The 18,784-nt window shown below is 43.2% G+C and overlaps 1 protein-coding gene across 2 annotated transcripts in view; it reads right to left on the reverse strand.

Moving 5' to 3' along the window:
• Window positions 1-217: 217 nt before the first annotated feature.
• The window catches only part of LOC130198067 (glypican-5-like), an 89,278-nt gene continuing 70,711 nt past the window's right edge, over window positions 218-18,784 (reverse strand). For both annotated transcript variants that reach the window (XM_056421127.1, XM_056421126.1), the window contains 2 exons: window positions 17,110-17,251; window positions 218-2,483 (listed from right to left, as the gene is read on the reverse strand). In XM_056421127.1, coding sequence (XP_056277102.1) covers window positions 2,296-2,483; window positions 17,110-17,251 — 330 coding nt within the window. In that variant the 3' untranslated portion in view covers window positions 218-2,295. The remainder of the gene's footprint in view (window positions 2,484-17,109; window positions 17,252-18,784) is intronic.

Genomic DNA, 18,784 nt, shown 5'->3' on the forward strand with positions numbered 1-18,784 from the left:
ACCACACAGGAAAAATAAGTAGGTGCAATGGATGTGCAGGACTTTTAATACCCATGTTTTCCAAGCAGTCTGTTGTGACTAATACTCTATAAAGGAGAGGCTATTGAGACGTGAAGAAAAATTGAGAAGCGGAGCACCTTTAGTCGAGCTCGGCTCCACCGGTATCATTCTGATCCAAAAGAGAGGAAATGAGACAAAAAAAGAAATGACGAGTGACTTAAAATATGTACATTTATACACATGCGAGGGTAAAAGACTGTAAGTGATCGGTGGGTGCAATGAACGATAACAAAACGTACATGGGGGAAATCATATGAATTAAACAAATGTGGTTACAGAAAACAAGATGTGGCACAGAACACATCTAAAATCTCCATTATCCATAAACTGCAATGCTTTAATGTATAATTGTATGTATATGCAAGTAGTTAAGCGGGTCATCCTTCTTCCACTTTGAGGCAGAGCCAATGGTGAGTTACTTTTAAGCAGGAAGAGGAGGACTTGTTTACAATACAGGTTTGGTAATGGAAGAGGTATTTCACCGCACATAGACCCATGTTAGTGTATAGACCTATAAGATACTCTCGGTATAATCAGGTTTAATACCGTATCTGCATAGCATTGACATTCATCCTCATTCACACAGGTACTTTTCCGTACCAATACATAAACCATCCTCATCTACAAAAGAGATGCGGATGGTGTTCAGAGAAAGCCATTGTAGCAGGTGCAGTTTGTTTGTTGAACTTCCCTTTTGCTCCATCCCCATGAAGAATCATTTCAAACAAAGAAGGATCTTTTTTTATTCTGTTGGAATTGAAAGGAATGGTCTGCTTAAGAGTGAGTGAAGAGACAGTAGAGCTTATTTGGCAAAATGTATGACAAATTCATGAAAAGGGACTTGCATAAGGGCTACCACTATACTGGACCATAGACGCACCCAACTTTGTAAAAAAACATTCAACATGTATTTGTGTGTGTGTTACATTGTAGTTGAATCTGCTTGTGATGGATCTGCAGTCCAACCTTCCTTATAATTTCAAGTACTAAGCCATTCCTTGAGTGAGGAAGATACAACCTGATGTACTGATGTATTGGAAAAGGCAATCGTTTTTGAGAGTTCTTTAGGCTTCCCAGAGAAGGGCCTAATCCTACCGAAATATGTCTGATAACTTGGTAGGTTATACATGCATTAATGTGCAATTCAACAAGCAAACACACACAACCTGATGCACAATAAACATTAGTCAAATCAACAATGTACAGGCTTTGTTCAAACACCCAGCATGTATCCATGTTTGAATTTGAAAATGAAGTGCATCCTTGCTTTTTTTTCTTTTTTTCCCATTATTTTATATGTAGTGGAGCAGACAAGCACAGTCCATTCATAGCAAAGAGACAATTAAAGATAACCCATTCAGCTCAATCAGTTAAGAGCTTTTTGTTGGATCAGAACCTCATACAATCTTTCCACCTATATACAGTTACATACTATACACACCTAGTTTGTCTGCGCAATGAGTTCAGTCGTGCAAGTGTGCCAGTGCTCTACCTGTGAACTCATTCCATACTAATCCCCGCCAAGGTACAATGTCATTAGAGTATATCAAATCTGCTGTTCTGGGCCACCTGGGTTCGATCTATCAATCTACCATGCATTCCTTAATCCTCGAAAAGAAAATGAGTAGAGTTTTCAAATGAGCTGAATTATTCTGCATGACTGGCAAATGGTGCAGTGGCTGTGATGAGTTTCCTTTTCTTTTTTTTGCCTCAAAGGAGAAGTAAAAACCAACTCTAGAAAAAGAAGATGGCTGCATTTGTACTGGTCACGTGAAACATGGATGTGAGTAAATGTGTAAGCGCTTTTAAGTAAAATCAGAATGACGCGGTCCCGTTCCACGAAGGGTATGTTTGTGTTCGAGTAGGGGGGCTGTATTGGTGTCTGTAGACACAAACGTCCAGCACCGACACAGCCCAGATGAAGCAGTCAAATCTTTGTAGATGAGCGTGCATACGATCAGCGTGTGAAAACCACCACATTGGTGACGCTGCAGGACAGGTTCCTGCAAGAGCCCTCCGTCTAGTCTCCTACGACGTTGTTCTCTTCTCTTCCACGCCTTGTCTTGTTATGCCATTTTCATTTCCCCCGCACTCCCATCCATACAAGTACGTTGAGGACAGGAGTAAGGATGCTTTGTAAATGATATGAGTGTCTCCGTGCATGTATGCGGTTCCTTAAAGGAGGTGGGGGGCAGTGATGGGGGGGGGGGGGGGCATTCACAGAGGTCACTGGCATCAGAACAGGGTCCACTGCAGGCAAAGTGCAGCAAAGAGCAGTGCGAGGCTCCAGGGCCGTGGCCAGCTGGCAGACGGCAAGCCCCCTATCACCTTGACCGAGGGGGGCTTGGAAGGGGTCTCACGTGGGCGGTCACTTCCGGGCTGTCTCCCATTGGACTTTCCTTCACTTGAGAGGTCTGGATGCGCTGTAGGAGACAGGGGGAAGAGAGAGGCAGACAGAGATGAATGGTTTTTCCCATCACTGTAATCATGATAATCCTCTTTAATGTTCAGAGTCCTTTGGGCTTGTAAAACTGTATATAAGGGGCTCATCATCATCCAATCACCGTTCCCACCATCCCATCTCAAGGGCTTTCAAAAACAATCAGACATGAACAATTAAGTATGATTATGTCTGTTAAATTCAAAGAGAGTTTATTTTGTCGTTGAGAAGAAGCACAGCTGTGGGTGTTTCAGTCGACTTCTTTTGAAGAGTGCTTTACAACGTTTAAAAAAATGCATCGACAGTTACCTTACATTACCACTGTTCAGCAACCAATTCACATTTATAGTGGTTTGTCCAAGTTGTACACAACAAACCTGTGCCGCTATAAACTGTGTTTATCTGCCCCGTGGGACAAGGCAGGATACAAACTGAACTCCCACCTTCATCATCATCATCACACACATATGATGGAGGACTGACTGGGTGTCTAATCTCCAGCAGCAGATAATGGACAGCCAGAACTGTGTCATTACTGCCAATCAGAGATAAATCAGGGTGATGAGGGTTGGGCAGACATTAAGCACCCATTTTAATCACAGTCCCTGCAAACACACACATGGAGTTACACACACAAATGCCTTTCTGCTGACATTGGTGAAATCCATTCCTGAAAGAGGACTTCACTCATGTCTCTACACATCGCTGCTCTCCCAGTCTCTCTCGAACGTCATCATCACCCTGACGCTGAACGCAAGTCGTCCATCTCTTTACCTCACTTCCCTCTGGGATGTGACATTGTGTTGATGTCTCTAAAATCAACAGGAAATGACTCCTTCCGCTCATCCTTTCCCTCACTCCTCTTCCCAAGCTGCAGCCAGCCCTTCCCAGCTATATACATCAATGAGACAGATTAGCACCCTCAGCGCAGCAAAGTGCACCGCACGCTCTCAGCTCTCCACGAAGACGACCTGCAGCACTAAAAGCGTACAAGTGTGGTACTTGTAGTTTGTGCCACATGTGTGGGAGTTACATGCTCTGCAGGAGTTGTGAGTTCCGAGAGAGGGACGGGATGAAAAACTGGGAGAATCAAATATAGACAGAGGTGAACGATAATGTGAATGTGTGCTGTGATAGCAAGTTATCACTAGTACTGAAAGTGCTAAAGCCAAGTGTCAAAAAATGTCTCTTCAAGCTGTCCTCTCGCCAAAACAGAGCAAGTTTGCAATTCCCACCAGTGTGTGTACATATCTAGTTCCGTCTTGAATGCAGCTGTCTAATTAAATAGTTCCCCGTGTGGTGAATTGACCGCCAAGCAACTTGAGTGGAGTTGTCAGATCCTATTTAAAGTGTGAACATGTATTTTGAATAGCTAACTAAATCACGCCCTCACCAATATTAAAGTACACAATGTGTTGCTCTTTCAGAGGTGTCACCCAATAGGATGTTTGTTTCTTTCACACTTGACATGATCAGATGTATAAATCTAAGAATACATTTGTCTGTAATAAAACACAAGTCCGCCCATCCCAATCGTGCGCTTGGGTTTGTATGCGTGCGTGTGTATATGTGTGGATCGGGCTCGGCAGGCCTCTAGAGAGAGGAGGGTTTTCCGAGCCAATGGTTTTTTGTTGTTGTGTCAACAATAGACAAAGACATCATTTTTCCCAAATCAGACTGCTGTTATTGTTTCAATGGAAATTGGCTGCATCTCATCAGGGAGATGTCAGAAAACATTTAAATGGGCCAACACAACACCAACACTCCTCTGCTGCAGCGAACTAACTGAAGAAGCAGGTCTCTGCCAGAACAGACCATAATGGCACAGACGGCAGCACTGACTTGTTTTGTTTCAATATGTAAAGGTAGCCAATGTGGAATGCATTGTGTTACAATGCCTTGTGATCTTGAAACAAAATTTAATTGGATGCAATAAAGTGAAGTTACAAGACTAACAGTCAATACCCATTAAACTAATCATCCAGCTAGGTCCATGTGAGGTAAAGTCAAACTATATAATTGCCTAGAGTGCCTCCAGCTAGGAGGGGCATAAAAGAGAAGAAATTAAAAAGATATATGTGTAATATACTTTATGTCTCATTTACTTTCAATTGCCAATTCATTTATTCATAAACCAAAGATCACACACTAACACCGAACATCCCCTAAATAAGCAATCAACAATAAGATGGGGGAGAATACACGTGAAGAGAGTGTTAGCAATTAGGCCGCGCTTCATAAACATGTGTAAATACAACAAATATGGTGGTGGTAAGAGGAGGGGGGGGGGGCATAAACAACAAAGGTGGGACTGAGCGGAAGATGACAGAGAGGGTTAGAGGAGGAAGACAGTTTGCCTTCTCAGTGTGAGGATGAAGATCCATCGTCTCGCGGATGGTATTTCAAGGCGAAGAAACGGCACATCAACATACTTCTCTCACAACAACAACAACAGCAAGTCAATGACATACGTTCCTCACCAGTTAAAGACAGATGTGATTTGATTGGAAAAAAAGCTTTATAACAGGCAACAAGGAGTGTCAGAGATAAAGCTGGATGCCAGAAACCCGAGAGACAAATAGAACTGGAGTGCTGAGAGGTCTTTTAAGAAGACAGAGCTTCACGTCTGGGAAGTGTGTAATCTTGTGTGTGTGTGTGTGTGTGTGTGTGTGTGTGGACCCTATTCTAGTATAAATAATGGGTTGTGGTATAGGTTGCATTTGCCATTAAAGCCTGCAGTGAAAACAGGGTCACAGAGAGGAAGAGGATGGGGGATCATGTCACTTTGAACACCTGGACATCTGATCTGAGATATACTGCAGTAACTACACATAGAGTACAGGAGGGCAACGCAGCTCAACTCCGGCCTGTAGCTTATTAAAGAGGGATGTTCTGTCTTCTGACACCTTCTTGACCTCTGTGTTGGCTGTGAGTGTGAGAAATGGTTCTTTGCCACTAATGCCTCTCCAGATGGGCAGATGGTGTGTTTGGTGGAGCCTCCAATTCCCATTGGCCACGGAGCAACAACAGCTGCTTCTAACAAGCCCGTCCACAGCACTGAAGAGGAGGTGTGACCTCGGGCTCGGGCCAAGAGGACGGAAGGGCGGAATAAGGTTTGGAAGACGAGTGAGAGCGGAAGGGAGGGAGGAATCACAAACGTGTTGGCCATCTTGATTTCGGAGTGACAGACAATAGCACAAAGGTTATTTGGGCAACGACGTCAGTTTTCTACTAACAGTCTCCCACCCCACTCCCTCTCTATTTCCTTCTCTCTTCTATGTTTCCTTTGGTTAGCCAGCTCACTGCTGCCACGGATTAAACCGATGCGAAGGGAAGACAAACAACCCTCCCTATGACTTCAACTGATAGGATTTAATCTCTCTTTTTCTAAACATGTCATACATGCTGTGGGCAACAAAATACGCACGCACAAAAGCATACTCAAACAATCATTGGGAGGAGCAGGAGGGGGACAGCAGGGGCAACAGGTGTATTAAGGCGTCAGACGAGATAACCATGGAAACTATGGTCCATTTGTGTTGTGTGTGCGAGCTTGCATGGCCACTGGATCCAGAGAGGAATGGTGCTACTGTATACTGGGGCTCAGCAAGTTGCCCCCCTATATGCTGTCAAGATTCCAATGCAACTTTTCCACTTTCCACGCTGACTTAGTCATTACAAACATAAATGTGTCAGGTTCTAGTGACGGGGTGAGGCTCAGGCGCAGAGTGACAGGCTGGACGCAATATGAATAACAAAAAAAAGCACTCTTTAATGAGGCAAAACAGTTTACAATAAACAAGGTCCAAAAGGGGCAGGCAGAGAAACCAGGTTCAGGGCAGGCAGGGTCAACAGGCAGAACTAGGAACACGGACAGGACGACAGGAAAAGGACACGGAACTATAGACGACAATCCGACAGGAGACAAGAGTAAGACTGACACAATATATAGGGGGGGGAACACAGGTGTACGACATCAGACAGTAACGAGACAAGAGTGGCTGAGGGCAGGTGCAGGGAATTAAACAATTAAGACAGAAGACACAGAGGAGACATAGGAGACACGGAACACAGGAGAAACAGGACAGGGTGTTACAAAATGAGTGGATGACATGACATGATTTTTCTGTAATTAAGTGTGAATGTTTATTTAGATGCATTTTACCACTTAAACAACACATGGTAGTGAAGCATTTTATGGTACTTTGTTTTAAACTTATGATTTTGTATGAAATATCTGTTGTGTTTTGATTATATTTTAAGGTGAATACGCAAAATGTCCTGCGGTGTGACCGTAACAAAGGTGAAGCATTAAACTTACACATGAACAAAATAAACCAGAAATATCTGGAGCAGCTAATAACTGCCTTGGCATTATATTGTATATATTTACATTATTGATATTAGGTTTTAATATGCGCAAAACTAGTAAATTAGTATTTACAGCAAAATAACTTTCATAACACAAATGCTGTCCTGTGGCGTGACATTTAAAATCAGATTTTTTTAAACGGCAGTTACATGGACAACTATAGGGGTCCTTATTCAACCCCCCCTACCAGGAAGCCCCCCAGATGTTGGAATGAACAGTGAAGGTTGAAAGATGAGTGTTTACCTCTGATTAATTTCATAAATGTCACTGTTTCTGTCAGACAATGAATGTGTCATTTTTTGAGAGTCCTGTCGTGTGACAGCTGTAGTTCAACATTTGTAAACAATATTTTTCTTAAATTAAACATGAGTGATGAAAGATGGCACAAGTGAATAATCAAATAAAAAAACAGCTGTGAAAAATAATCATATGCAAAATTTTAATGAACATTCTGAAAGAGTACTTCTTAAACTTTAAACATATCTAATTTGTACTTGAAATCAATAATAGTAAAATATTTAAATTGTTTTCATAGTGACATGTCACACCGCAGGACAAATTGTATAAGAAAAGCTTCAAAAATAATGAAATTATACAAAAAATCAACCGGAACACGAGCAGTTTAGAAAGATTCAGCATTTGAACAATATAATGTCATACAACTATAATCCTCATTAGAACTTTATTAAGAAAAATACTTTTTCACCCTTATTTGTCAACTACCCAAATAAGTGCTTCAGTCAATTCAATTATTTTCTATTCCACTGAATCAAGAATTCTGATGTAGCGACTCAGTTTAATTACTGTAACCGACCGCTGTCCAGTGTGACCTGACCACACGCAGGGGTTACATCGGTGGACAGAAGACCTGTTTATCATATGCTCACAAGCACCGGTGGCAGTTTTCACTCTTCTGCCTGCTGTGTACAATTATAGAGAGACGGTCAGAAGGTGGGGGTTTGATTTATGGAACATGGAGGGAGTGTGGTGTAGGTCAGTAACTTCCTCCACACTCTCATTATCACCATCTTGCTCCCTCCCTGCCTTGACCTTCAGGGTCTTCTCCCTGCTAAGCGGTTGATGGGAGACGGATGTGGGGGGTGGAAGGGACTGGGGGCCGTGATAAAGCAGCCTTCGTTTTGACAAGGCCACTGGATTTGCCTCACAGTGATGTTTCATTAAGAGAGATGACCTTTGACATTGGTTTTTTTCCACTCACACAGGCAGACACATAAATGCGAGCGTGCACACAGGCGTAAAAAGATTTACGCGTGCCCGTGGTCCCTGCACATACGCTGACGGAAGTGCTGTTTGAAATTAGGAGTGAGACGTTCTGCGATCGGCGGGTCAGCTCTCTCCACACTGCGTGCTTGTTATCCAGCATAAGTTAAAGACTTGTATGCATGAGCAGTTGTTCCTCTCCTGGGACAGCTCTGTCAGGCAGCTGATTATTCACACTGTTGATCTGCTAGATCAATCCCTATTTGCTGTAAAACAAGATCTTTATGCAATAGCCAATATGTCTGTGAAGCGTTGGAGCCAGCTCACCGTTTTTCAAATGCAGGGGAGAGTCAGTATAAATGATTTGTACTATTCGTCTCCGCCATTATCTGGAACAGAGCATTCTCTTCTGATCCAACCTGATGGGTAACCTTTGCCAGATGTTTGCTACCCACCATCCATCCCTTTGAGAGAAAAAGGCTCAGAAGACACAGATACATGGGACGGTGTTCCTCTTCTTATTTTTAGTATAAGAATGTATTTCAAAGACATTCTTAAGTGTTATGATCGTAGATTTTACCCTCATAATTTCACGCACTTATGCCACTTAGTGTAGATAAGCTGCGCGTGGCTCTCATTTGGGCTTTAACGGGTTATACAATACTGATACATAGGGGACTTAAACGTTCCCTTCAGTGGCCATTTTTGCTCATCGGTGGTTAATCACTATCATCATGTTCCCACATCACAAGACTTGAATCTCATGCACGATAAGGCGAGACAAGTCCCTTCCTATTCTTTGGTCAAGCCAGTGTTACAAGGACACAGAGCTATCAGTCAGTCTGCAATCAGACATTTGGACACCAATAAAAGGCCGATGCTGCTCTCTGATCATGGGTGTACAGACTGTGTTTGCTACAGCTGGAGAACACTAAAACCCTCTGGGTCACTTTTATTATATATATATTTTTTTACGGTTACTCTTTTACTGTCTTGCACACACTCACAGACATTCACTTTTCCAAGCACTCTCAACATTTTCTTATCTTCTTTCACACACACTTCCTTACAAAGAGGGGTACGGTTGGAGGGTGGAGAGAAGGGAAGGATGCATTCACACACTTCATTACTAGCCATCCATCTCTCAGCTGTTTTTGTCCACGACTCACTCTTTATGTGCTGCCATGTCAGGGGCTCCTCGCCCCGTCAAACTAATCTCTCTATTCCCTATTCTAAGAAACACACACACACAAACTAATGCATGGGAACTGTCCCTATGGTTCACAGGCAACTTATATGGGGCTTTTTACAGAGTCTCTGGCAGGCCACTCAAGGGGTTAAAGGGGAACAAAATACAGGGGCACCAGTGGGGTACACATTAGCCTGCAGCTAACCTAGCAACGGGCATAGCAGCATGGCAACTCCAGAGCAGGGATAAGTACAATGGAATCTGCCCAGTGCGGTTCTTGGCTGTGCTAGACTATTAAGCTCCTTGGCAAGATTAGGATTTACTCCCCTATAGACACACACAAACACATACACACAGAAACAAATGGGCGAAAGGGGCCCTGGGAGGACAGTGACCTCGACCAGTCAATGTGACAGAGTCCCAAGATGGAGGGGAATCCTGAGGAGAAAGCAGCCTCGATGCTGGAGAGAAAGTTAAAGGCCCAGTGCAACCACTCAGTCTGACACACAGATGGGCACACACACCACATTTTGTATAATGTAAGCGTTCAGTCAGACCCAAACACACACCTAACACTCCACCTGTGTGCACCCAAAAGAAGCGTAAAAACGCTCCGAGTTAAACTTGCATTTATATTCTTTTGCTCTTTCGCCACGACGCGCCCACACAATCACTCATAGCCATCAATTATCGCCAACAGGAAGTGCTCATCATGTAGCAGTCGAGAGACGCTGTCCCCGTGTGTGTCTCCTGATATAACATTTTCCACATGGATCCCTCCCCTGCACACTGGAATTAGCCAAGCAGTGCAGAAGTCTCAAGTTGGAGGCTTTCACCGTTTCTCCCGACGATATTGTGGTCTTGCCTTGAGAATTGAGAAGCCAATAACACACTTAATCCGTTGGTGTTCAAGTGACACTTACGGATGTCAGGGTGGACGTAGGAAAAAGAGGCTTGAGTGTGTGTAAACTGTCTTTTGGATGCTACCTGCTCAGTGACACCATGAAGCAGCAGCAGTGCCCACACACAAGTTAAATGCAGAGAATGGAATGCAGTCTTGTGTCGCTCCATGTGACAAGCCTCCTCTGAATTAAACTATTCTAAGTGATACTTGCCTTTTTGAACTTCAAAGTCAGAAATCTGTGCGGAATAGGAAAAAAAGAAGAAGTTGTGATGTTATAAATGTTTGATTTTGAGGGGGCGAGTCAAATACTTTGATTTAAACTCATGGTTGCGTAACTGACTGCAGTTTTAGAATCAAATTCCTCAAAACGGTGCATAAGTGTCGAAGTCTTCTGTCAGTGGTCCTTCTCGTCTGATCTGTAATCAGCTGAAGGAGTGAAAGGTCAGCCCCCTTCTCGTCCTCCGGCCTGACAGTCTGTCACAGGTTCAGCTCTAATTGCCACATCAATTATGGATAAGGGAGAGGGGCTATGTCGCCCTCAACGCTGGTCAATAGGATAAGCACTTTAATGAAGTGACTAGTCCTGCATGCACACCGCTTTGATGGATATTCACATATACGGCCGCACAAAGACTCCCATTGCAGGTAGTCGATGCAAAAATTGGCTCATTGCTACCAACCTTCATTATCTGACCATTTGTGCAATGCTAATGCACCTCTGCTATCTGAAACAGATACTCTGATCGTGGTTTTGCTTTAAAACTAGAGTTTGCATCTTTTCAGTTGGAGATAGAAGTACCTGTCTGGGAAAATCCCTCCCCAAATCTGTATTTACCCCTGCATACCAGGCTGAGCTGAGACAAAGAGGATCAGACTCATCCCTGCTTATCCTTCTACTGTATTTTTCAATATCAGTGGAATGTCTGCCTTTATTTGCTCAGTGCTGAGTTACAGAAGGAATGCCAGTTTCTGTGTGAATAGCCGGGGCCGGGCTCCAGACGAGTCAAGAAAGTCAAGAGGTTCACTCACGCAACTCAGCTCTCACCCCAACCCCCAGCAGAGAAGCCCAGATATGGGCATTAATACAGCCCAAATAAACAAGGGGCATCCCTGAGTCGCTCAGCTGTAGGTCTGCGTATTAATGTGTATAACAAGCAACACACTATTTCCAAAATCCATTGACTACTGAGTAAATTGGTCCCAATGACAACACAAAGGTTGGGCCTGACAGGGGGCCCGGGGTGGAAGGGGGTGTGTGTAAGATTGTTTTGCACACAATAAAATACAAGTCATAGCTATTTAATTTGCAGCTTTCAATAAAGAACACTTTATGGGTCTGGACACCATCTTTAAAATGCCATTTACGAGTTGGAAATCCCCACATGTTGTCCGGATTTCTTGTTATATTAGTGAATAACAGCTACTTCTGTGCTACTGTAGTTAAGACTTTTATGTGGCTACGGTATCAGAGCGCTGAGTCCCGAGCATTCCTTGTTCCTTTGCTGGTAAACTTCATAGCAACCATACAAAGTTCCTTTTCACGAACTTCCGAGGTAGTAACTCCCACCACTTCCTTTAGTTTATAACCTGTTGCCACACCAGAGATCCTTAGTGTTTCGAAAACGCCCCAAAGGTGTGCTGGAGAAGTTCAATCATAAAGGCCTCACTGATACTGCTTGGAAAGGAAATGATGATGCTGGCTAATGAGAACCACTCTCCTCTGATGACCACGTGCCCAGGGAGCCCTTCAAGCTAATATGCTCTCAAAGTGCCATAAAAACCACAGGGCAGAACTTGCCAAGTGAGGAAGAAAAAGTAGATCACTCAAAAGAAAGGTGGAGGATGGTATTAAACGTGATGGATGTGCGGAGCAGGAAATGGGAGATAGTTGATCACAAATGTGAATATGCACAATATAAATGGGTTCTACAGTGATAATAATAAAATTGAAAATCTGTTGGGTAATTTAAGTGCTAACAAATGGGTTCGGCCACACATTAGTCTCGAGGATTATCCCTCTATTAGCTCTGTTTGGAGAATGGCTTTCCCCATATCCATTTTAGAGAGTGATTATGAAATTCCTCAAAATCATTCACAGACTCTGTCAAGAGACATGTTTAAAATTACGAAATGTCACAATGTCACATAGAAAAAATAGATGACTCTGCATATCTGAGTGGAAATGTGACTCACTCCTCCCACATTCATCCGCAAACCAGACCATCTTCCTGTCCAGCAAAGCTGTCTCTGATCCTCTTGTTCCTTCTTCTCCAACCCTACGCTGCCCTGCGGAGTTCTCTCTCAGCTCCTTGAGCTCCAGATGAAAGACTGAGGGAAATGGCAGTCCTCCTGGTAATATCCGCACCGGGACAAAGCCAATACATCTGCTGGCCAGCCGGCCTCTACGCACGCCAGTCCCAAGGGGACCCGTCTCGGTCCAGGACCTCGGATTGGAAGGTCAAGAGGTTGGGATTGGTTCTACCAAACCTGGCAGGGTGACACAAGAACCAAATCCCTCACCCACCAGCCTAACTCCTGTCTCTCACGGTAGATTAAATCATAGGTTTGTATTCTCTGAACCGAAGCCCTGAACATTTTATTTTGTATTCTTCTCATATTAGCTCTACTTCCCTGCCTCTGTTCCATCTTGTACTGTCGAATGACATCATGATGTTCTATCGTATTACTCCTTCATTGCTGTAACGGTCTCAAACTTCTGAACTTGTGTCCTCTCTTTGACCCCAATTTGCTGCACATCACCCTTAATCTCCACTGATCTCACCATGCAAGTTTTCTAATGTGGAAGGCTAGTGTGTGCTGCGTCCACGGCCACAGCAGGCTGCAGTGGGCTTGGGGGCCGATCCAATGTAATCCTGCGAACAATGGTGTAGGTTGGTCATGTCCTGGATACATATGCAGGAATGTTCAGCTGCCACACACCTTTATGGTCTGTTTTTGGCTTGGGGGAGAGTTTCTCTCCATGCCTTTGAGATTCAGATTCAAAAACACCAGCAAGCCGTGAGCATCGTGATGCATATGTGTCAAAGTTGAATCACTGTATCAAGGTCAGGTTCAAGGTCATAATCTAATATGCAGTTTGTTGAACAGTCAAGAGGTAGAAAGGACTACAGAAGTGTTTTACAACTGTGCTTAGCAAAATATAAACTGCATAATACACTTGACACTGACAGATGGGGGGAGCAGGTTTTGCCCACCTCTTTAAATGTCTTCGAATGTCTGTATGTGTGTGTGTGTGTGTGTGTGTGTGTGTGTGTGTGTGCGCGCGCACCAAGAGTATGTCGAGGAAGAACTCACAAATTACATTACACTCCATTTTCTTATTTAAAAAATCCACAAAACTAGCAGCTGTTAATTTCAAATAGTGTTCAGTTTACTTTCCCTTGGGGTCAGGTTTACACACACACCCACACACACTTGGAGCCAGCTGTTTCCTTGGGGTATGCAAGGAGATAAGAAACGTTAATATATTTGTCCTTCTGCTCAGAAATAACAGAAGAACACTGATCGACTGGGAAATCTTTCCATCTTGTCGAAACGATTATGTTATTTGATAGGATGGCAAAGAATGACAATCATCGCGAGTGGCTTCGAGCTCATAGAGAGTGTGAGCAATGGCGGAGGTGTCTTCACTTTCTTGATGAGCTCACAAGTGCACCTGACAGATGTTGTTTGTTAGCGAGAGAGAATCGCAGCACATCCCTCCGGCTAAATCGCAGGAAGTGTTTACCCAAACATTCACTTATCTTCCTCCTCTGAGGTGGTTAACCTGTTTGTGTTTATGACTCCTCACACCTTTGTCAGGCAGATTGCTAAACTGCACTCCAGTAAAAAAAAGAAAGAAAAAGTGTAGCAGTGGGAATGCCCACGTTCCATTCTTCAGAAAAAAACAGCGAAAAAAAACAAGTAACATCTCTTCTCTTCTGTCTGTTTTTTCCAGATCTGAACAAAAGGCCAGGAAAGGACGGACATGCGCCTACTCTGCCAGACAGTCACGGAAGCAGACAGACAAATAAAGTACTGAGCTACTTTTTTCATGCACAGACATTTGGAGTCTCCTCTCTCTTCCTAATGGAGAGATAGTGGTCTAAAGTGGTGCTGTGGGTCTTTTAGAGATTAATACGTTAATGAGCGAGCTACAAATGAATAGCTTCTTTGGAAGGAGCAGCCTTAAGTGTTCCCGGGCTAATAGAGTTAATAAGCCATAGTCACGCCACAGAATGCACCACAGAAGAGGCTCTCAGTGCTGCAGGGGAAGAGAGATGATATGGTTCATTAAAGATGTACTGATTTATGATCCTGTTCATGGCTGTGGTCATGGCAGTTCGTACATTGCTAGGCCTTGTTTCGTTGGCACACACAGTACACTGGGATGTCTTCAGGCAAGAGGAGTGGGATTTGAACCATGATCAAACGGGCATGACATCATGCAATCAGACTGCATTTTCTTTCAGAAGTGGAGCGCTAATTGGCGTATTTGGAAAATAATGTGACTTTTACAACTCTTTTGGGCTCCTTTATGTAGCCGAACATCCTCAAATAGTAACATTGTGCTCATTCTTTTATATGGTTGCCTGCTTTGGATCTGTATGTACATATGTGGAAACATCAGCATATGAATTCTTAAACATGCGTTCAGTTTGCAGGAGGCTGTATGCATGCACCCCGTCTCCTGAGTGAGACTTGCAAAAGTTGAGTGATAATAGTGACAGAGAGTGTGCTCTGCTGATTAGCGCTGTTCATTAGCTTGGTAATGAAGTCTCTCTAAGCACAACAGTGGGTGGTCATGCCCCCTTTTAACATGGACTTTGAGAGCTATGCCACAGCTGAACAGAGGCAAACACATGCACAAACAGATGGGAGGTAAAATACGCCCCGGGAACTAATTTCAGCCTCACTAATTCATTCCAATTTACAGTTGCCAAAGTCGATTGGATAATCCATAACAGTTTACCAATATTTGCGAAGTCATAAGAGACATGAGAGACATTGTGATTAGCTTTTTTAAAGATGACTTCCCCTTTAATATAATATAAATCTGGAAAACAAGGAAGAGTGGGAGTACAGCATGTGACTGATCAAATAAATTAAACAATTCTTATTTCCATAGCCGTTATCTTCCAGAAAGCCAGCCGAGTTCAAAAAGCCAGGCTTGGCTGGTGTAAATGAATTATATGCCAAGAGTGAACCAAGCAGCCCAGGACAAGTGTTGCCCAGCTCTTGGCCTTTCAGAGAAGTGAATGACTGACAATAGTCAGTGTTGTTTTCTCATATTAGGTCAATGCAGTAATTTGTCTTTATAGATCCCAATAGGCCAATCACATCTTTCCAGGAAGCATTAATTTGTTCCTGGATGACAAATATTCTTTTGGAGGCTAAAGGACAGTTGTACAGGCAACAGGGCTCACCAGGATATGGATTTATACTTTGAGCACGGACTAATGGGTTTTGATCTGTAAATCGCAGACAGTGGTCTTGATTGATTATCCCCTGCTGTTGGGACACTGCTGCTGCTGTCAGAACTCTTAGAAAGGCTGCTAGGTTTTATCCACATCGCAACGAGGAGCAGGGCAGAATGGACCTGTTCAGAGCTGTGTGGAACAAGGAATGTAATGGCTATTGATCGGTGTATTAGCTCCACTGTGGTGTGGATAGTCTTCTCCCATTAGTAAAACTAGGCCTTTGATTTGAAGATATGTTGACTTATGCCTCGCGAGTATTATTGTATTCACCCTGTGGCTAATACGTTATTACGGTTTTAGTTTTTGGTGACAAAACATTTAAAATAATTTGCATTTAAAATCTATAAATGTTTTTTATTGACTTTCAGGACTAAATTCTGCCAAGTAAAACTGCATCAGGCATAATGCATGTTACATAAGCCCAATGCAGATTTGATATTCAGCATGTTACGAATGAAATGAACACGGTACAGGTTACATGTGAAGAGACGGTTGAATCAGCATCTGGCATTTCTGCAGTCTTGCAGAGGAATTGGGGAAGTCAAAGAGGCTCAGTTTACTGCATGTAGGATCTGAACACCGGGCCGGTCTTTATTGTGGTTGCCTGTCTGCTTGCTTTGACATGGACACATGTACATACCTATTTTCTCATCCATGTTGCCCTCTAATCCCTCCGGTGCTTCACGGCCAACAACTGTATTTAACTGTGTAGGTGTTGAAAAAAGCAACATGATAATTAGGGATGATTAACAAGAAGCTTCTGCAGGAGATCAAATCATTCTCATTAAAGCGTGCCCCAACACCTCCTCACTTCCTGTATGTATGTGTGTCTGTGTGTGTGTGTAATTGAGCAGTTATCTTTCTGAGGACCAATGTAAGTTTCAGACCTTCAGGGTGACGACATTCTCAGAAAGTGAGGACCTTTTGGCCGGTCCTCACTTTGGGACACAGACCGTCAAAGGAATTTGTGTTAGAAAATACATTAATCTAATACGTGCCCTTACAAAGATAGAAGTACAAGGCTGGTGTGGTTGTGTGTTTGTTTATGTGTGTGTGTCCACTGAACTAAACTGCCTTGTTGTTCCTCGGGATCTGAGGAACCTCAACCTTTGCTGTAGCCTCAAGGGGACACAGTGGGTGAGGACGGCAGTGAGGAAATGGGTTTCAAAGGATACTTCCCTTGCCATGTAGGAGGTGCATGAACACGTGACTTTGTGGAAAACAAGTCAATGCTCACTGAGATAGAGAAAAGAGAGTGAGAGGCAGATCTGTTCTCGGTGATAGAGTGCACAAAGTTCGGTGACTGAAAGAAGAACACAATTAAAATAATAAGAGCGGGATGATGATAAATCACCACACAGATCGGTGTTGACGTCATGCGGAACGTGGGTGATACAAAGAGTAGGGTTGTTATGAGAGTGGACGTGGGTATGTAATACTTACAGGTCTGATCCTGACCGTCTCCTGAGGCTTCACATCCATCTTCATCATCACAGTCTGTGGTGCTGCCCTCCTCTGCTTCCCCACTGCCCAGCTCATCCCAGACCTCCACCTGGCCCAGTTTTGGAAACCTCTCCTGGGTCTCCTGAACCACAAACACAGCAATAGGACATTTATCACACACTGGTTTACAACACTGGCCTTCAAGACTTCTTCAGTTATCAGATATAACTCTGTAGGTCACACAGACAACTAACAGGCAAACGTGAAATGCATTTGCAGAGCATGTTATAGATCTGAGTGTTTCTCAGTGGAACATCATGGCTCTGCATGTCTGTGTGTCCTGCTCGGACGGAGAGATCCCTGTAAATGTCAGCAGGGGCTCCCAGGCATCTGGAGGGACCAGAGAAGCCGTGTGGAGCAGTGTACAGGGAGGGCCCCGGGTGGTAAGATGACGCACTGCATTTCATTTGAAGAGGATTGAAGGTGAAGAAATAGTTTTTATACTTTAAAAAAACAGATGACACAATATTGTAACACCGGTCAGCCTTTCGGTGTATGGTTTGTTTGTATGGGACTTTTAAGAATGTCTTTTCACTCTTGCATTTAACTGTAATTAAATCATGGACCTATATCAACCATATCACACCGTACTGTAGCGCTGTTCTGCATGAAGACTCTCTGAGCCTGCAGCGTGAAGCACCACTCCTTATGATGTTCACCCCTCTCAGCATGGGGCCAACTAATTAGACCACCTGCTGATCCTTCCTGCTGTCAAGGTGGTCTTTGTTCCACCCAACCATGTCTGACAAGAAGCTCTCGTCACTCAACAACAAATGATCCTTTGGAGTATGAGGGTAAGAGAGCGGGGTGAATACCAGATTTGTAGAATATGTGGAACTACAGAGATGAACACAGTTTGCTCATTTTGTCCACGCTTTAGGTTGAACATGCATACATGGGTTCACACACACACACACACACCCGCACACACACGCTGAAAAGATCAATGCAGGTACACAGCTGACCTTCATAGTTGTTTTCTGAGTTGTCAACACCCCAAAAGAAACATTTCATTCTCTCTCTCTCTCTAACTATATATATATATATATATATACAGTATATATAAACATTTAAATATATATATATATAGATACAAATATATATATATACATGTATATATAAATGTAAATATATATAGATACAAATGTATATATATACATATATGTGTATATATATATGTATATATACATATAATATATATATATATATATGTGTAAACTGGCATTGCAAAACTAAATGTAAGTTACAATTCCTAAACAAGACCATACTTTCCTTTGAGTTAAATGTTAACTTCAGCATGTGAACATTGCGAGGCTTGCATAAACCAACGAAATTATGACGAGAGAACAAAAGGAAAAGTGAGGGGGTCACCAAAGTTAGGATTCATTGTCTGGGGACCACTCATATTTGTGCCTGGATGTCATGGCAATCCATCCAATACTTCTCATGACATTTCAGACAAATCCAAAAATATCAACCACTTGGGGGACCAAGGTCACAAACATTGACCCCTCCCAGAACCAAGAATATTGGAACAAAAGATCATGGCTATTCCTTCAGTCGTTGTTGAGATATTTCACTCGAGACCTTCCTATCGTCGCGGAAATATTTTAAG

This window comes from Pseudoliparis swirei, chromosome 8 (assembly GCF_029220125.1).
Source record: "Pseudoliparis swirei isolate HS2019 ecotype Mariana Trench chromosome 8, NWPU_hadal_v1, whole genome shotgun sequence".
NCBI classification, from domain to species: Eukaryota; Metazoa; Chordata; class Actinopteri; order Perciformes; family Liparidae; genus Pseudoliparis; species Pseudoliparis swirei.